This window comes from Engystomops pustulosus, unplaced genomic scaffold (genome assembly GCF_040894005.1).
Source record: "Engystomops pustulosus unplaced genomic scaffold, aEngPut4.maternal MAT_SCAFFOLD_116, whole genome shotgun sequence".
Classification (NCBI taxonomy): Eukaryota; Metazoa; Chordata; class Amphibia; order Anura; family Leptodactylidae; genus Engystomops; species Engystomops pustulosus.
In genome coordinates, this window is record NW_027284997.1 from 318,187 (window position 1) to 339,850 (window position 21,664).

The window sequence follows — 21,664 nt, forward strand, 5'->3', positions numbered from 1 at the left end:
CGGACAATGCACTTGCATGCACCAGGAAGAAGAAGGTGAACTCCGGGGACCTGAGCGGGGAAGCAACACATGCAGGATATCAGGCGCAGGATCTTAGTGACTCCCCGCACAGTGCATTATACACAGACAATGCACTTACATGCACCAGGAAGAGGAAGGGGAACTCCGGGGACCTGAGCGGGGAAGCGACACATGCAGAATATCGGGAGGAGGATCTTAGTGACTCCCTGCACAGCACATTATACATGGACAATGCACTTACATGCGCCAGGAAGAAGAAGGTGAACTCCGGGGACCTGAGCAGGGAAGCGACACATGCAGGATATCGGGTGCACAATCTTAGTGACTCCCCGCACAGCGCATTATACACGGACAATGCACTTACATGCACCAGGAAGAAGAAGGTGAACTCCTGGGACCTGAGCAGGGAAGCGACACATGCAGGATATCGGGCGCAGGATCTTAGTGACTCCCCGCACAGCGCATTATACATGGACAATGCACTTACATGCACCAGGAAGAAGAAGGTGAACCCCAAGGACCTGAGCGGGGAAGTGACACATGCAGGATATCAGGCGCAGGATCTTAGTGACTCCCTGCACAGCACATTATACACAGACAATGCACTTACATGCACCAGGAAGAAGAAGGTGAACTCCAGGGACCTGAGCGGGGAAGTGACACATGCAGGATATCGGGCGCATGATCTTAGTGACTCCCCGCACAGCGCATTATACACGGACAATACACTTACATGCACCAGGAAGAAGAAGGTGAACTCCAGGGACCTGAGCGGGGAAGTGACACATGCAGGATATCGGGTGCACGATCTTAGTGACTCCCCGCACAGCGCATTATACACGGACAATGCACTTACATGCACCAGGAAGAAGAAGGTGAACTCCAGGGACCTGAGCAGGGAAGCGACACATGCAGGATATCGGGCGCAGGATCTTAGTGACTCCCCGCACAGCGCATTATACATGGACAATGCACTTACATGCACCAGGAAGAAGAAGGTGAACTCCAAGGACCTGAGCGGGGAAGTGACACATGCAGGATATCAGGCGCAGGATCTTAGTGACTCCCTGCACAGCACATTATACACAGACAATGCACTTACATGCACCAGGAAGAAGAAGGTGAACTCCAGGGACCTGAGCGGGGAAGTGACACATGCAGGATATCGGGCGCATGATCTTAGTGACTCCCCGCACAGCGCATTATACACGGACAATACACTTACATGCACCAGGAAGAAGAAGGTGAACTCCAGGGACCTGAGCGGGGAAGTGACACATGCAGGATATCGGGTGCACGATCTTAGTGACTCCCCGCACAGCGCATTATACACGGACAATGCACTTACATGCACCAGGAAGAAGAAGGTGAACTCCAGGGACCTGAGCGGGGAAGCGACACATGCAGGAACTGGAGCTTCATGAATCGTGCCGGACTTTATCTTCGTCGGACGTCCGGATCGGGGATGGTGACAGGACCGGGTAAGTAAATTTGCCCCATTGATACCGGATTGATGAGAACAGGACAATGGACCCTGACACAGCAATGTTATCACCGTCCGGGGCAGATGTCACATGGAGCAGCACTGCCGCCCTGCGCCTCCGGGGGTCACTCTGACATTGTACAAGTCTTGTAATGTTTACAGGGTGAAAGTTCTGTGTGCACAGAGAGGATCCAGCACGACGCACCCATCTGTCAGCACACGGCAAGCACCTCCCACACATACGTGTCAGTATACAGGAGAAGTAGTACTGTGCAGTGTATATATACAGGAGAAGTAGTAATGTGCACTGTATATATACAGCAGAGAAGTAGTACTGTGCACTGTATATATATATACAGGAGAAGTAGTACTGTGCAGTGTATATATATACAGGAGAAGTAGTACTGTGCACTGTATATATACAGGAGAAGTAGTACTGTGCACTGTATATATACAGGAGAAGTAGTACTGTGCACTGTATATATACACAGGAGAAGTAGTACTGTGCAGTGTATATATATACAGGAGAAGTAGTACTGTGCACTGTATATATACAGGAGAAGTAGTACTGTGCACTGTATATACACAGGAGAAGTAGTACTGTGCACTGTATATACACAGGAGAAGTAGTACTGTGCACTGTATATATACAGGAGAAGTAGTACTGTGCACTGTATATATACAGGAGAAGTAGTACTGTGCACTGTATATACACAGGAGAAGTAGTACTGTGCACTGTATATACACAGGAGAAGTAGTACTGTGCACTGTATATATACAGGAGAAGTAGTACTGTGCACTGTATATATATATACAGGAGAAGTAGTACTGTGCATTGTATATACACAGGAGAAGTAGTACTGTGCACTGTATATATACAGGAGAATTAGTACTGTGCGCTGTATATATACAGGAGAAGTAGTACTGTGCACTATATATACAGGAGAAGTAGTACTGTGCACTGTATATATACAGCAGAAGTAGTACTGTGCACTGTATATATATATACAGGAGAAGTAGTACTGTGCATTGTATATACACAGGAGAAGTAGTACTGTGCACTGTATATATACAGGAGAAGTAGTACTGTGCAGTGTATATATACAGGAGAAGTAGTAATGTGCACTGTATATATACAGCAGAGAAGTAGTACTGTGCACTGTATATATATATACAGGAGAAGTAGTACTGTGCAGTGTATATATATACAGGAGAAGTAGTACTGTGCACTGTATATATACAGGAGAAGTAGTACTGTGCACTGTATATATACAGGAGAAGTAGTACTGTGCACTGTATATATACACAGGAGAAGTAGTACTGTGCAGTGTATATATATACAGGAGAAGTAGTACTGTGCACTGTATATATACAGGAGAAGTAGTACTGTGCACTGTATATACACAGGAGAAGTAGTACTGTGCACTGTATATATACAGGAGAAGTAGTACTGTGCACTGTATATATACAGGAGAAGTAGTACTGTGCACTGTATATACACAGGAGAAGTAGTACTGTGCACTGTATATATACAGGAGAAGTAGTACTGTGCACTGTATATATACAGGAGAAGTAGTACTGTGCACTGTATATACACAGGAGAAGTAGTACTGTGCACTGTATATACACAGGAGAAGTAGTACTGTGCACTGTATATATACAGGAGAAGTAGTACTGTGCACTGTATATATATATACAGGAGAAGTAGTACTGTGCATTGTATATACACAGGAGAAGTAGTACTGTGCACTGTATATATACAGGAGAATTAGTACTGTGCGCTGTATATATACAGGAGAAGTAGTACTGTGCACTGTATATATACAGGAGAAGTAGTACTGTGCACTGTATATATACAGGAGAAGTAGTACTGTGCACTGTATATATATACAGGAGAAGTAGTACTGTGCACTGTATATATACAGGAGAAGTAGTACTGTGCAGTGTATATATACAGGAGAAGTAGTACTGTGCACTGTATATATACAGGAGAAGTAGTACTGTGCACTGTATATATATACAGGAGAAGTAGTACTGTGCAGTGTATATATACAGGAGAAGTAGTACTGTGCACTGTATATATACACAGGAGAAGTAGTACTGTGCAGTGTATATATATACAGGAGAAGTAGTACTGTGCACTATATATACAGGAGAAGTAGTACTGTGCACTGTATATATACAGGAGAAGTAGTACTGTGCAGTGTATATATACAGGAGAAGTAGTACTGTGCACTGTATATATACAGGAGAAGTAGTACTGTGCACTGTATATATATACAGGAGAAGTAGTACTGTGCAGTGTATATATACAGGAGAAGTAGTACTGTGCACTGTATATATACACAGGAGAAGTAGTACTGTGCAGTGTATATATATACAGGAGAAGTAGTACTGTGCACTATATATACAGGAGAAGTAGTACTGTGCACTGTATATATACAGCAGAAGTAGTACTGTGCACTGTATATATATATACAGGAGAAGTAGTACTGTGCATTGTATATACACAGGAGAAGTAGTACTGTGCACTGTATATATACAGGAGAATTAGTACTGTGCAGTGTATATATACAGGAGAAGTAGTACTGTGCACTGTATATATACAGGAGAAGTAGTACTGTGCACTGTATATATACAGGAGAAGTAGTACTGTGCACTGTGTATATACAGGAGAATTAGTACTGTGCACTGTATATATACAGGAGAAGTAGTACTGGGCACTGTATATACACAGGAGAAGTAGTACTGTGCACTGTATATATATATACAGGAGAAGTAGTACTGTGCACTGTATATATACAGGAGAAGTAGTACTGTGCACTGTATATATACAGGAGAAGTAGTACTGTGCACTGTATATATACAGGAGAAGTAGTACTGTGCACTATATATACAGGAGAAGTAGTACTGTGCACTGTATATATACAGCAGAAGTAGTACTGTGCACTGTATATATATATACAGGAGAAGTAGTACTGTGCATTGTATATACACAGGAGAAGTAGTACTGTGCACTGTATATATACAGGAGAAGTAGTACTGTGCAGTGTATATATACAGGAGAAGTAGTAATGTGCACTGTATATATACAGCAGAGAAGTAGTACTGTGCACTGTATATATATATACAGGAGAAGTAGTACTGTGCAGTGTATATATATACAGGAGAAGTAGTACTGTGCACTGTATATATACAGGAGAAGTAGTACTGTGCACTGTATATATACAGGAGAAGTAGTACTGTGCACTGTATATATACACAGGAGAAGTAGTACTGTGCAGTGTATATATATACAGGAGAAGTAGTACTGTGCACTGTATATATACAGGAGAAGTAGTACTGTGCACTGTATATACACAGGAGAAGTAGTACTGTGCACTGTATATATACAGGAGAAGTAGTACTGTGCACTGTATATATACAGGAGAAGTAGTACTGTGCACTGTATATACACAGGAGAAGTAGTACTGTGCACTGTATATATACAGGAGAAGTAGTACTGTGCACTGTATATACACAGGAGAAGTAGTACTGTGCACTGTATATACACAGGAGAAGTAGTACTGTGCACTGTATATATACAGGAGAAGTAGTACTGTGCACTGTATATATATATACAGGAGAAGTAGTACTGTGCATTGTATATACACAGGAGAAGTAGTACTGTGCACTGTATATATACAGGAGAATTAGTACTGTGCGCTGTATATATACAGGAGAAGTAGTACTGTGCACTATATATACAGGAGAAGTAGTACTGTGCACTGTATATATACAGCAGAAGTAGTACTGTGCACTGTATATATATATACAGGAGAAGTAGTACTGTGCATTGTATATACACAGGAGAAGTAGTACTGTGCACTGTATATATACAGGAGAATTAGTACTGTGCAGTGTATATATACAGGAGAAGTAGTACTGTGCACTGTATATATACAGGAGAAGTAGTACTGTGCACTGTATATATACAGGAGAAGTAGTACTGTGCACTGTGTATATACAGGAGAATTAGTACTGTGCACTGTATATATATATACAGGAGAAGTAGTACTGTGCACTGTATATACAGGAGAAGTAGTACTGTGCACTGTATATATATACAGGAGAAGTAGTACTGTGCACTGTATATATATACAGGAGAAGTAGTACTGTGCACTGTATATATACAGGAGAAGTAGTACTGTGCACTGTATATATACAGGAGAAGTAGCACTGTGCACTGTATATATATACAGGAGAAGTAGTACTGTGCACTGTATATATACAGGAGAAGTAGTACTGTGCACTGTATATATACAGGAGAAGTAGTACTGTGCAGTGTATATATACAGGAGAAGTAGTACTGTGCAGTGTATATATACAGGAGAAGTAGTACTGTGCAGTGTATATATACAGGAGAAGTAGTACTGTGCAGTGTATATATACAGGAGAAGTAGTACTGTGCAGTGTATATATACAGGAGAAGTAGTACTGTGCACTGTGTATATATACAGGAGAAGTAGTACTGTGCACTGTATATATACAGGAGAAGTAGTACTGTGCACTGTATATATACAGGAGAAGTAGTACTGTGCACTGTATATATACAGGAGAAGTAGTACTGTGTACTGTATATATACAGGAGAAGTAGTACTGTGTATATATATACAGGAGAAGTAGTACTGTGCACTGTATATATACAGGAGAAGTAGTACTGTGCACTATATATATATATATACAGGAGAAGTAGTACTGTGCACTGTATATATACAGGAGAAGTAGTACTGTGCACTGTATATATACAGGAGAAGTAGTACTGTGCACTGTATATATATACAGGAGAAATAGTACTGTGCACTGTATATATACAGGAGAAGTAGTACTGTGCACTGTATATATACAGGAGAAGTAGTACTGTGCACTGTATATATACAGGAGAAGTAGTACTGTGCACTGTGTATATATACAGGAGAAGTAGTACTGTGCACTGTATATATATACAGGAGAAGTAGTACTGTGCACTGTATATATATACAGGAGAAGTAGCACTGTGCACTGTATATATATACAGGAGAAGTAGTACTGTGCACTGTATATATACAGGAGAAATAGTACTGTGCACTGTATATATACAGGAGAAGTAGTACTGTGCACTGTATATATACAAGAGAAGTAGTACTGTGCACTGTATATATATACAGGAGAAGTAGTACTGTGCACTGTATATATATACAGGAGAAGTAGTACTGTGCACTGTGTATATATACAGGAGAAGTAGTACTGTGCACTGTATATATACAGGAGAAGTAGTACTGTGCACTGTATATATACAGGAGAAGTAGTACTGTGCACTGTATATATACAGGAGAAGTAGTACTGTGCACTGTGTATATATACAGGAGAAGTAGTACTGTGCACTGTATATATATACAGGAGAAGTAGTACTGTGCACTGTGTATATATACAGGAGAAGTAGTACTGTGCACTGTATATATATACAGGAGAAGTAGTACTGTGCACTGTATATATATACAGGAGAAGTAGCACTGTGCACTGTATATATATACAGGAGAAGTAGTACTGTGCACTGTATATATACAGGAGAAGTAGTACTGTGCACTGTATATATATATATACAGGAGAAGTCGTACTGTGCACTGTATATATACAGGAGAAGTAGTACTGTGCACTGTATATACAGGAGAAGTAGTACTGTGCACTGTATATATACAGGAGAAGTAGTACTGTGCACTGTATATATACAGGAGAAGTAGTACTGTGCACTGTATATATACAGGAGAAGTAGTACTGTGCACTGTATATATACAGGAGAAGTAGTACTGTGCACTGTATATATATACAGGAGAAGTAGTACTGTGCACTGTATATATATACAGGAGAAGTAGTACTGTGCACTGTATATATATACAGGAGAAGTAGTACTGTGCACTGTGTATATATACAGGAGAAGTAGTACTGTGCACTGTATATATATACAGGAGAAGTAGTACTGTGCACTGTATATATATACAGGAGAAGTAGTACTGTGCACTGTATATATACAGGAGAAGTAGTACTGTGCACTGTATATATATACAGGAGAAGTAGTACTGTGCACTGTGTATATATACAGGAGAAGTAGTACTGTGCACTGTATATATATACAGGAGAAGTAGTACTGTGCACTGTATATATATACAGGAGAAGTAGTACTGTGCACTGTATATACAGGAGAAGTAGTACTGTGCACTGTATATATATACAGGAGAAGTAGTACTGTGCACTGTATATATATACAGGAGAAGTAGTACTGTGCACTGTATATATACAGGAGAAGTAGTACTGTGCACTGTATATATATACAGGAGAAGTAGTACTGTGCACTGTATATATATACAGGAGAAGTAGTACTGTGCACTGTATATATACAGGAGAAGTAGTACTGTGCACTGTATATATATACAGGAGAAGTAGTACTGTGCACTGTATATATATACAGGAGAAGTAGTACTGTGCACTGTATATATATACAGGAGAAGTAGTACTGTGCACTGTATATATACAGGAGAAGTAGTACTGTGCACTGTATATATATACAGGAGAAGTAGTACTGTGCACTGTGTATATATACAGGAGAAGTAGTACTGTGCACTGTATATATATACAGGAGAAGTAGTACTGTGCACTGTATATATATACAGGAGAAGTAGTACTGTGCACTGTATATACAGGAGAAGTAGTACTGTGCACTGTATATATACAGGAGAAGTAGTACTGTGCACTGTATATATATACAGGAGAAGTAGTACTGTGCACTGTATATATATACAGGAGAAGTAGTACTGTGCACTGTGTATATATACAGGAGAAGTAGTACTGTGCACTGTATATATATACAGGAGAAGTAGTACTGTGCACTGTATATATATACAGGAGAAGTAGTACTGTGCACTGTATATACAGGAGAAGTAGTACTGTGCACTGTATATATATACAGGAGAAGTAGTACTGTGCACTGTATATATATACAGGAGAAGTAGTACTGTGCACTGTATATATACAGGAGAAGTAGTACTGTGCACTGTATATATATACAGGAGAAGTAGTACTGTGCACTGTATATATATACAGGAGAAGTAGTACTGTGCACTGTATATATACAGGAGAAGTAGTACTGTGCACTGTGTATATATACAGGAGAAGTAGTACTGTGCACTGTATATATACAGGAGAAGTAGTACTGTGCACTGTATATACACAGGAGAAGTAGTACTGTGCACTGTATATATACAGGAGAAATAGTACTGTGCACTGTATATATACAGGAGAAGTAGTACTGTGCACTGTATATATATATATACAGGAGAAGTAGTACTGTGCACTGTATATATACAGGAGAAGTAGTACTGTGCACTGTATATATACAGGAGAAGTAGTACTGTGCACTATATATACAGGAGAAGTAGTACTGTGCACTGTATATATACAGGAGAAGTAGTACTGTGCACTGTATATATATACAGGAGAAGTAGTACTGTGCACTGTGTATATATATACAGGAGAAGTAGTACTGTGCACTGTATATATATACAGGAGAAGTAGTACTGTGCACTGTATATATACAGGAGAAGTAGTACTGTGCACTGTATATATATATAGGAGAAGTAGTACTGTGCACTGTATATATATATATACAGGAGAAGTAGTACTGTGCACCGTATATATACAGGAGAAGTAGTGCTGTGCACTGTATATATACAGGAGAAGTAGTACTGTGCAGTGTATATATACAGGAGAAGTAGTACTGTGCACTATATATACAGGAGAAGTAGTACTGTGCACTGTATATATACAGGAGAAGTAGTACTGTGCACTGTATATATACAGGAGAAGTAGTACTGTGCACTGTGTATATATACAGGAGAAGTAGTACTGTGCACTGTATATATATACAGGAGAAGTAGTACTGTGCACTGTATATATACAGGAGAAGTAGTACTGTGCACTGTATATATACAGGAGAAGTAGTACTGTGCACTGTATATATATACAGGAGAAGTAGTACTGTGCACTGTATATATACAGGAGAAGTAGTACTGTGCACTGTATATATACAGGAGAAGTAGTACTGTGCACTGTGTATATATACAGGAGAAGTAGTACTGTGCACTGTATATATACAGGAGAAGTAGTACTGTGCACTGTATATATACAGGAGAAGTAGTACTGTGCACGGTATATATACAGGAGAAGTAGTACTGTGCACTGTATATATACAGGAGAAGTAGTACTGTGCACTGTATATATATACAGGAGAAGTAGTACTGTGCACTGTATATATACAGGAGAAGTAGTACTGTGCACTGTATATATACAGGAGAAGTAGTACTGTGCACTGTATATATACAGGAGAAGTAGTACTGTGCACTGTATATATACAGGAGAAGTAGTACTGTGCACGGTATATATACAGGAGAAGTAGTGCTGTGCACTGTATATATACAGGAGAAGTAGTACTGTGCACTGTATATATACAGGAGAAGTAGTACTGTGCACTGTGTATATATACAGGAGAAGTAGTACTGTGCACTGTATATATATACAGGAGAAGTAGTACTGTGCACTGTATATATACATGAGAAGTAGTACTGTGCACTGTATATATACAGGAGAAGTAGTACTGTGCACTGTATATATATATACAGGAGAAGTAGTACTGTGCACTGTATATATACAGGAGAAGTAGTACTGTGCACTGTATATATACAGGAGAAGTAGTACTGTGCACTGTGTATATATACAGGAGAAGTAGTACTGTGCACTGTATATATATACAGGAGAAGTAGTACTGTGCACTGTATATATATACAGGAGAAGTAGTACTGTGCACTGTATATATACAGGAGAAGTAGTACTGTGCACTGTATATATATACAGGAGAAGTAGTACTGTGCACTGCCCATATATACAGGAGAAGTAGTACTGTGCCCCGTATATATACAGGAGAAGTAGTACTGTGCACTGTATATATATATATACAGGAGAAGTAGTACTGTGCACTGTATATATACAGGAGAAGTAGTACTGTGCACTGTATATATACAGGAGAAGTAGTACTGTGCACTGTGTATATACAGGAGAAGTAGTACTGTGCACTGTATATATACAGGAGAAGTAGTACTGTGCACTGTATATATATACAGGAGAAGTAGTACTGTGCACTGTATATATACAGGAGAAGTAGTACTGTGCACTGCCCATATATACAGGAGAAGTAGTACTGTGCACTGTATATATACAGGAGAAGTAGTACTGTGCACTGTATATATACACAGGAGAAGTAGTAGTGTGCACTGTATATATATACAGGAGAAGTAGTACTGTGCACTGTATATATACAGGAGAAGTAGTACTGTGCACTGTATATATACACAGGAGAAGTAGTAGTGTGCACTGTATATATATACAGGAGAAGTAGTACTGTGCACTGTATATATATACAGGAGAAGTAGTACTGTGCAGTGTATATATACAGGAGAAGTAGTACTGTGCACTGTATATACAGGAGAAGTAGTACTGTGCACTGTATATATACAGGAGAAGTAGTACTGTGCACTGTATATATACAGGAGAAGTAGTACTGTGCACTGTATATATACAGGAGAAGTAGTACTGTGCACTGTATATATACAGGAGAAGTAGTACTGTGCACTGTATATATATACAGGAGAAGTAGTACTGTGCACTGTATATATACAGGAGAAGTAGTACTGTGCACTGTATATATACAGGAGAAGTAGTACTGTGCACTGTATATATACACAGGAGAAGTAGTACTGTGCACTGTATATATATACAGGAGAAGTAGTACTGTGCACTGTATATATACAGGAGAAGTAGTACTGTGCACTGTATATATATATACAGGAGAAGTAGTACTGTGCTCAGGATGGTAGGTGCAGGTAGGTGCACACGTGGCAGATCAGCAACAAAACGTTACGGGAGAATAAACAGAACGTCCTTAGACAAACAGCTGCAGGCGCAGGCGAGGGTTAATCCCGTCCTGACAGCGGGGGGGAGGGGGGGGTTTGCTTGTTACTTCTTCATACCTCAGTGCATACCTTTTTGCACCTTTTGATGACGTTTTCAATGCTTCTATTTTTAGGACCTTTTGATAATTTATTTATTGAATTTTTAATATTTTTTAAAATGACAAACACAGCGCCATTTGTGACTTTGGCCAATATTTTCCATTACGGGGTTAAATGCAGTGAAAAAACGGTTATTATATTTTTATCGGACATTTTCGGACGCGGCGATACCCGATGTGTTTAGGATTTTTACTGTTTATTTAGATTTCTATCAGTTCTAGGGAAAGGGGCGGGGTTAGAATCATTTCTTTTTTTATAACTTTTTATTTTTCCTATTTTTCCGAGCCCCCGCGGTCACTAAATAACATTATTTTTTTATTTTTTCCTTTTCTCCCCAGAACCTTCAAGGGGATCCGGATGGAATTCAAAAGACCTAAACCCACCCTCAGATCCCGACCTGGGCAATCCCTGAGGGCCAGAGGCTTCTGGAAATGGGTCAACAGAACCCACATGGTCCTGATCTCCCACATTCCCAGACCCCACCGGCGAATCACCTTCAGAACCGGGGTAGCGTAAGCCGGAAGATGCCCATGCGGTGTACGGAGATCCTTCACTTGCCCTCCTGTCTCCCATTCCTGGAAGAAAGGCCGAAACCATCCCCTACAGGAGTATACCCACGGAGGAGCCCATCCCCTGCAGGAGTATACCCACGGAGGAGCCCATCCCCTGCAGGAGTATACCCACGGAGGAGCCCATCCCCTGCAGGAGTATACCCACGGAGGAGCCCATCCCCTGCAGGAGTATACCCACGGAGGAGCCCATCCCCTACAGGAGTATACCCACGGAGGAGCCCATCCCCTGCAGGAGTATACCCACGGAGGAGCCCATCCCCTGCAGGAGTATACCCACGGAGGAGCCCATCCCCTGCAGGAGTATACCCACGGAGGAGCCCATCCCCTGCAGGAGTATACCCACGGAGGAGCCCATCCCCTGCAGGAGTATACCCACGGAGGAGCCCATCCCCTACAGGAGTATACCCACAGAGGAGCCCATCCCCTACAGGAGTATACCCACGGAGGAGCCCATCCCCTGCAGGAGTATACCCACGGAGGAGCCCATCCCCTGCAGGAGTATACCCACGGAGGAGCCCATCCCCTGCAGGAGTATACCCACGGAGGAGCCCATCCCCTACAGGAGTATACCCACGGAGGAGCCCATCCCCTGCAGGAGTATACCCACGGAGGAGCCCATCCCCTGCAGGAGTATGCCCACGGAGGAGCCCATCCCCTGCAGGAGTATACCCACGGAGGAGCCCATCCCCTGCAGGAGTATGCCCACGGAGGAGCCCATCCCCTGCAGGAGTATGCCCACGGAGGAGCCCATCCCCTGCAGGAGTATACCCACGGAGGAGCCCATCCCCTGCAGGAGTATGCCCACGGAGGAGCCCATCCCCTGCAGGAGTATACCCACGGAGGAGCCCATCCCCTGCAGGAGTATACCCACGGAGGAGCCCATCCCCTGCAGGAGTATACCCACGGAGGAGCCCATCCCCTGCAGGAGTATACCCACGGAGGAGCCCATCCCCTGCAGGAGTATACCCACGGAGGAGCCCATCCCCTGCAGGAGTATACCCACGGAGGAGCCCATCCCCTGCAGGAGTATACCCACGGAGGAGCCCATCCCCTACAGGAGTATACCCACGGAGGAGCCCATCCCCTGCAGGAGTATACCCACGGAGGAGCCCATCCCCTGCAGGAGTATACCCACGGAGGAGCCCATCCCCTGCAGGAGTATACCCACGGAGGAGCCCATCCCCTGCAGGAGTATACCCACGGAGGAGCCCATCCCCTGCAGGAGTATACCCACGGAGGAGCCCATCCCCTACAGGAGTATACCCACGGAGGAGCCCATCCCCTACGGGAGTATACCCACGGAGGAGCCCATCCTCTACAGGAGCATACCCACGGAGGAGCCCATCCCCTGCAGGAGTATACCCACGGAGGAGCCCATCCCCTGCAGGAGTATACCCACGGAGGAGCCCATCCCCTGCAGGAGTATACCCACGGAGGAGTCCATCCCCTACAGGAGCATACCCACGGAGGAGCCCATCCCCTGCAGGAGTATACCCACGGAGGAGCCCATCCCCTGCAGGAGTATACCCACGGAGGAGCCCATCCCCTACAGGAGTATACCCACGGAGGAGCCCATCCCCTGCAGGAGTATACCCACGGAGGAGCCCATCCCCTGCAGGAGTATACCCACGGAGGAGCCCATCCCCTACAGGAGTATACCCACGGAGGAGCCCATCCCCTGCAGGAGTATACCCACGGAGGAGCCCATCCCCTGCAGGAGTATACCCACGGAGGAGCCCATCCCCTGCAGGAGTATACCCACGGAGGAGCCCATCCCCTGCAGGAGTATACCCACGGAGGAGCCCATCCCCTGCAGGAGTATACCCACGGAGGAGCCCATCCCCTACAGGAGTATACCCACGGAGGAGCCCATCCCCTGCAGGAGTATACCCACGGAGGAGCCCATCCCCTGCAGGAGTATACCCACGGAGGAGCCCATCCCCTGCAGGAGTATACCCACGGAGGAGCCCATCCCCTACAGGAGTATACCCACGGAGGAGCCCATCCCCTACGGGAGTATACCCACGGAGGAGCCCATCCTCTACAGGAGCATACCCACGGAGGAGCCCATCCCCTACGGGAGCAGGTAAGTTTTAATCAGGTGAACCCTTTCTCTGAGGGTCAAAGACCAACCCTTCCACTGGTCCACCTTCTGAGCGGCGATCTTAAGCCTGCCGTCCCAGTTTTGCATGGGGTAATCCCCCTGTCCAAATTCGATGCCGAGAACTTTGGCAGAGTCCTGGGGCCCTGGAAGAGTGTCCGGGAGATCAAAGCCTGGATCCCCCTCTCCCAGCCAGAGACTCTCACACTTATCCCGGTTGATCTTGGACCCAGAAGCCTCTGAGTAGCGGTCAACCTCTGACATCACCCATTGCGCCTCCCCTCCCGAGGACACGAAAATGGTGACATCATCAGCATACGCTACCACCCTTAGAGTGGCTTCCGGTGCTGCCCGATCCATCCCCAACGGCCCACGATCAACCCTCCTAAGGAATGGGTCAATCGCGAACACGTATAAAAGTGGGCTCAGAGGACAACCCTGGCGAACACCAGACCCGACCTCAAAAGAGCGGCCAATCCAACCGTTCACAAGCGGGAAACTCTCTGCCCCTGCGTACAAAACTTTCAGCCAATTGACAAACTCCCCCGGCAGGCCATACCTCAGAAGGACAGACCAGAGGTACTCGTGGTTACCCCGATCCAAGGACAGCAAGTACCCGTTCCAGTTACCAGCCCTGCCCTGCTCCACTGCCTCCTGGACACAAAGCACAGCACTAAATGTACTGCGGCCTGGAACAGAGCAGTGCTGGGTCCCCGAAAGGAGCCGGGGCGCAAACTGCACCAGCCGATTAAACAGCACCTTTGCCAAAACCTTTCTGTCCGCACTGAGCGGCGCTGTGGGAGGAGTGCAGAATGGACGCGTTAGATGTGGGGCAATAAGACTCGGCGTTCCGAGAGCTTCCTGAGGCGTCTGTACTCTGGGGATGAGCTCAGGCAGTCAGGCAGGGTCATTAATCATTGGGACCTCGGGGGCGGGGTCTTTATTGCTGCTGGTTTTTAGTTGGCTCTTTGTGTCATGTGACAGTTTCCTCGTGTATTATTGGCGGAGAAGGATTGCGGCACCACTGAAGTCCAGCTGCAGCCCCTGGCGGATGAGTTCCCGGCTGATCACGTTGGGGTCTACAATGCGTTTATAAAACTCGTGCGTAGACGCTTTGGGCTGTTTTTAGAATGAGGCCGCGGTCACATGTTCCGCTTGTGTTGTGATCATAATGTGGAGAGGGAGGGGCTTCGCACGATCGGTGACCGGATCTGGGGTCTTGTGTTGCGCTCATGATGGGGGGGGGGACTCGGGGGGAGGGGCCTGTGGGGTCTTGTGTTGCACTCATGATGTGGGGGGGGGGGTTCGGGGGGAGGGGCCTGTGGGGTCTTGTGTTGCGCTCATGATGGGGGGGGCCTCAGGGGGAAGGGCCTGTGGGGTCTTGTGTTGTGCTCATGATGCGGGGGGGGCCCTCGGGGGGAGGGGCCTCAGGGGAGGGGCCTGTGGGGCCTTGTGTTGTGCTCATGATGTGGGGGGGGGCTCGGGGGGAGGGGCCTGTGGGGTCTTGTGTTGTGCTCATGATGCAGGGGGTGGGGCCTCAGGGGAGGGTCTTGTGGGGTCTTGTGTTGTGCTTATGATGTGGGGGGGGGGGGTTCGGGGGGAGGGGCCTGTGGGGTCTTGTGTTGCGCTCATGATGGGGGGGGCCTCAGGGGGAGGGGCCTGTGGGGTCTTGTGTTGTACTCATGATGCGGGGGGGGCCCTCGGGGGGAGGGGCCTCAGGGGAGGGGCCTGTGGGGTCTTGTGTTGTACTCATGATGCGGGGGGGGGGCTTTGGGGGGGAGGGGCCTGTGTGGTCCTGTGTTGTACTCATGATGCGGGGGGAGGGGCCTGTGTGGTCCTGTGTTGTACTCATGATGCGGGGGGAGGGGCCTGTGTGGTCCTGTGTTGTACTCATGATGCGGGGGGAGGGGCCAGTGTGGTCCTGTGTTGTACTCATGATGCGGGGGAGGGGCCAGTGTGGTCCTGTGTTGTACTCATGATGCGGGGGGAGGGGCCAGTGTGGTCCTGTGTTGTACTCATGATGCGGGGGGAGGGGCCTGTGGGGTCTTGTGTTGTACTCATGATGCGGGGGGAGGGGCCTGTGTGGTCTTGTGTTGTACTCATGATGCGGGGGGAGGGGCCTGTGGGGTCTTGTGTTGTACTCATGATGCGGGGGGAGGGGCCTGTGTGGTCTTGTGTTGTACTCATGATGCGGGGGGAGGGGCCTGTGGGGTCTTGTGTTGTACTCATGATGCGGGGGGAGGGGCCTGTGGGGTCTTGTGTTGTACTCATGATGCGGGGGGAGGGGCCTGTGTGGTCTTGTGTTGTACTCATGATGCGGGGGGAGGGGCCTGTGGGGTCTTGTGTTGTACTCATGATGCGGGGGGAGGGGCCTGTGTGGTCCTGTGTTGTACTCATGATGCGGGGGGAGGGGCCTGTGTGGTCTTGTGTTGTACTCATGATGCGGGGGGAGGGGCCTGTGGGGTCCTGTGTTGTACTCATGATGCGGGGGGAGGGGCCAGTGTGGTCCTGTGTTGTACTCATGATGCGGGGGGAGGGGCCTGTGGGGTCTTGTGTTGTACTCATGATGCGGGGGGAGGGGCCTGTGTGGTCTTGTGTTGTACTCATGATGCGGGGGGAGGGGCCTGTGGGGTCTTGTGTTGTACTCATGATGCGGGGGGAGGGGCCTGTGTGGTCTTGTGTTGTACTCATGATGCGGGGGGAGGGGCCTGTGGGGTCTTGTGTTGTACTCATGATGCGGGGGGAGGGGCCTGTGGGGTCTTGTGTTGTACTCATGATGCGGGGGGAGGGGCCTGTGTGGTCTTGTGTTGTACTCATGATGCGGGGGGAGGGGCCTGTGGGGTCTTGTGTTGTACTCATGATGCGGGGGGAGGGGCCTGTGTGGTCCTGTGTTGTACTCATGATGCGGGGGGAGGGGCCTGTGTGGTCTTGTGTTGTACTCATGATGCGGGGGGAGGGGCCTGTGGGGTCCTGTGTTGTACTCATGATGCGGGGGGAGGGGCCTGTGGGGTCCTGTGTTGTACTCATGATGCGGGGGGAGGGGCCTGTGGGGTCCTGTGTTGTACTCATGATGCGGGGGGAGGGGCCTGTGGGGTCCTGGGTTGTACTCATTATGCGGGGGGGCTTGGGGGGAGGGGCCTGTGGGGTCTTGTGTTGTTTATGTGACACAGAATGTTTTTTATTCTTTTTGTAAAATTCCAATTGATTTGGAAGCGACGACTCACAAGATCCAGAGCGGAGGAGACGCGTCACCAGGAAATCCCCACATCCCAAACACTGGGGGGAGTGTTATACACAGGGGGGGGAGTTATATACAGGGGGGGAGTGTTATATACAGGGTGGGGGGGCAGAGTGTTATACACAGGGTGGGGGTGTTATATACAGGGGGGGGGAGTTATATACAGGGTGGGGGGGGCAGAGTGTTATACACAGGGTGGGGGTGTTATACACAGGGTGGGAGTTATATACAGGGGGGGAGTGTTATATACAGGGTGGGGGGTGCAGAGTGTTATACACAGGGTGGGGGGTGTTATATACTGTGGTGGTGTTATACACAGGTCGGAGGAGTTACATACAGGGTGAGGGTGTTATACACAGGTCGGGGGTGTAATACACGGGGTGGGGGGGTGTTATACACAGGGTGGGGTGGGGGGGTGTTATACACAGGGGGGGGTGTTATATACAGGGTGGGGGGGAGTGTTATATACAGGGGGTGGGGGTGTTATACACAGGGTGGGGGCAGAGTGTTATACACAGGGTGGGGGTGTTATACACAGGGTGGGGGTGTTATACACAGGGTGGGGGTGTTATACACAGGTCGGGGGTGTTATACACAGGTCGGGGGTGTTATACACAGGTCGGGGGTGTTATACACAGGTCGGGGGTGTTATACACAGGGTGGGGGCAGAGTGTTATACACAGGTCGGGGGTGTTATACACAGGTCGGGGGTGTTATACACAGGTCGGGGGTGTTATACACAGGGTGGGGGTGTTATACACAGGGTGGGGGTGTTATACACAGGTTGGGGGTGTTATACACAGGTTGGGGGTGTTATACACAGGGTGGGGGTGTTATACACAGGTCGGGGGTGTTATACACAGGTCGGGGGTGTTATACACAGGGTGGGGGTGTTATACACAGGTTGGGGATGTTATACACAGGTTGGGGATGTTATACACAGGTCGGGGGTCTTACCTGGTGTAGCTGGCCGCCCTCTTGCGCTGGCTGCGGGCGCTCTGGTGGGCTTCCACTAGGGGGTCTTTAGGTCGGGTCTCCTGCACCCGGTAGAGGTGGTGGGAGAAGAGGCGCTGCAGCTTGGAGCCGCTGTAGTGGGTGCTGCTGGCGGCTTGGGTGCTGTTCTCCATGTGGGGTGCAGGGTGCGCGCAGTCACAGTCCGGGGAGAGCCGCTCCTGCACCTCCGGCCACAGATGGAAGTAGACGTCAGCCGTAAGGAGGGCGCCCAGTGTCAGCGCCAGCAGCGCCCGACCCCTGCGCAACAGCATCATGGGGGGGACAGTGCGGGGGGCTGGATAGGTGACAGTCCTGGGTGCCGGGTGCGTGACAGTCCGGGGTGCGGAGTGCTGGATGGGTGACAGTCCGGGGTGCGGAGTGCTGGATGAGTGACAGTCCTGGGTGCAGGGTGCTGGATGGGTGACAGTCCTGGGTGCAGGGTGCTGGATGGGTGACAGTCCTGGGTGCAGGGTGCTGGATGGGTGACAGTCCTGGGTGCAGGGTGCTGGATGGGTGACAGTCCTGGGTGCAGGGTGCTGGATGGGTGACAGTCCTGAGAGCAGTGTCCTGGAGGGTGACAGTCCTGAGAGCAGTGTCCTGGGAGGGTGACAGTCCTGAGAGCAGTGTCCTGTCCTGGGAGGGTGACAGTCCTGAGAGCAGTGTCCTGGGAGGGTGACAGTCCTGAGAGCAGTGTCCTGGGAGGGTGACAGTCCTGAGAGCGGTGTCCTGGGAGGGTGACAGTCCTGAGAGCAGTGTCCTGTCCTGGGAGGGTGACAGTCCTGAGAGCGGTGTCCTGGGAGGGTGACAGTCCTGAGAGCAGTGTCCTGGAGGGTGACAGTCCTGAGAGCAGTGTCCTGGAGGGTGACAGTCCTGAGAGCAGTGTCCTGGAGGGTGACAGTCCTGAGAGCAGTGTCCTGGGAGGGTGACAGTCCTGAGAGCAGTGTCCTGTCCTGGGAGGGTGACAGTCCTGAGAGCAGTGTCCTGGGAGGGTGACAGTCCTGAGAGCAGTGTCCTGGGAGGGTGACAGTCCTGAGAGCGGTGTCCTGGGAGGGTGACAGTCCTGAGAGCAGTGTCCTGGGAGGGTGACAGTCCTGAGAGCGGTGTCCTGGAGGGTGACAGTCCTGAGAGCAGTGTCCTGGAGGGTGACAGTCCTGAGAGCAGTGTCCTGGGAGGGTGACAGTCCTGAGAGCAGTGTCCTGGGAGGGTGACAGTCCTGAGAGCAGTGTCCTGGGAGGGTGACAGTCCTGAGAGCAGTGTCCTGGGAGGGTGACAGTCCTGAGAGCAGTGTCCTGGGAGGGTGACAGTCCTGAGAGCGATGTCCTGGGAGGGTGACAGTCCTGAGAGCAGGGTCCTGGGAGGGTGACAGTCCTGAGAGCAGGGTCCTGGGAGGGTGACAGTCCTGAGAGCAGTGTCCTGGGAGGGTGACAGTCCTGAGAGCAGTGTCCTGGGAGGGTGACAGTCCTGAGAGCAGTGTCCTGTCCTGGAGGGTGACAGTCCTGAGAGCAGTGTCCTGTCCTGGAGGGTGACAGTCCTGAGAGCAGTGTCCTGTCCTGGAGGGTGACAGTCCTGAGGGGCAGAGGGCTGTGGGGTATCTAGGGGCAGAGGGCTGTGGGGTATCTAGGGGCAGAGGGCTGTGGGGTATCTAGGGGCAGAGGGCTGTGGGGTATCTAGGGGCAGAGGGCTGTGGGGTATCTAGGGGCAGAGGGCTGTGGGGTATCTAGGGGCAGAGGGCTGTGGGGTATCTAGGGGCAGAGGGCTGTGGGGTATCTAGGGGCAGAGGGCTGTGGGGTATCTAGGGGCAGAGGGCTGTGGGGTATCTAGGGGCAGAGGGCTGTGGGGTATCTAGGGGCAGAGGGCTGTGGGGTATCTAGGGGCAGAGGGCTGTGGGGTATCTAGGGGCAGAGGGCTGTGGGGTATCTAGGGGCAGAGGGCTGTGGGGTATCTAGGGGCAGAGGGCTGTGGGGTATCTAGGGGCAGAGGGCTGTGGGGTATCTAGGGGCAGAGGGCTGTGGGGTATCTAGGGGCAGAGGGCTGTGGGGTATCTAGGGGCAGAGGGCTCTGGGGTATCTAGGGGCAGAGGGCTGTGGGGTATCTAGGGGCAGAGGGCTGTGTGGTATCTAGGGGCAGAGGGCTGTGTGGTATCTAGGGGCAGGTGGCTGTGGGGTATCTAGGGGCAGGTGCCTCTGGGGTATCTAGGGCAGGGGGCTCTGGGGTATCTAGGGGCAGGTGGCTCTGGGGTATCTAGGGGAAGGTGGCTCTGGGGTATCTAGGGGCAGGTGGCTCTGGGGTATCTAGGGCAGGGGGCTCTGTGGTATCTAGGGGAAGGGGGCTGTGGGGTATCTAGGGGCAGGGGGCTCTGTGGTATCTGGGGCAGGAGGCTGTGTGGTATCTAGGGGCAGGTGGGTCTGGGGTATCTAGGGGCAGGGAACAGATTTGGCAACTGGGGACAGCAGTGTGACTACAGGGGGCAGCACTGTGACTACAGGGGGCAGCATTGTGACTATTATAGGGCAGCACTGTGATTACTGGGGAGCAGCACTGTGACTACTGGGGGCAGTACTGCGATTATGGGGGGCAGCACTGTGATTACTGTGGGCAGCACTGTGGCTACCGGGGGCAGCACTGTGACTACCAGGGACGTCTCTGTAACTACTGGGGGCAGCTCTGTAATTGGGGATAGCACTGTGACTACTGAGGGCTGGACTGTGACTAATGGGTATAGCACTGTGATTACTGGGGGCAGCGCTGTGGCTGGTGGAGGCAGCGCTGTGGCTACTGGGGGCAGTGCTGTGACTACTGGGGGCAGCGCTGTGACTACTGGGGGCAGCACTGTGACTACTGTGTGCTGGACTGTGACTACTGGGAATAGTACTGTGACTACTGGGGGCAGCACTGTGACTACTGGGGGCAGTACTGTGATTATGGGGGGCAGCACTGTGACTACTGGGGGCAGCACTGTAACTACTGGGGGCAGCTCTGTAATTGGGGATAGCACTGTGACTACTGTGGGCTGGACTGTGACTACTGGGAATAGTACTGTGACTACTGGGGGGCAGCACTGTCACTACTGGGGGGCAGCAATGTGACTACTTGGGGCAGTACTGTGATTTCGGGGGGGAA

The 21,664-nt window shown here is 48.9% G+C and overlaps 1 protein-coding gene across 2 annotated transcripts in view; it reads right to left on the reverse strand.

Annotated features, from left to right (window-relative positions):
* The window catches only part of FAM20A (FAM20A golgi associated secretory pathway pseudokinase), a 185,844-nt gene extending 166,422 nt beyond the window's left edge, over positions 1-19,422 (reverse strand). Inside the window, exon 1 of one of the 2 annotated variants that reach the window (XM_072131652.1) lies at positions 18,509-19,422. In XM_072131652.1, coding sequence (XP_071987753.1) covers positions 18,509-18,819 — 311 coding nt within the window. In that variant the 5' untranslated portion in view covers positions 18,820-19,422. Of the gene's footprint in view, positions 1-1,369; positions 1,571-18,508 lie in introns of those variants that run through there. The other variant, XM_072131653.1, reaches the window with a different exon arrangement.
* Positions 19,423-21,664: the final 2,242 nt, after the last annotated feature.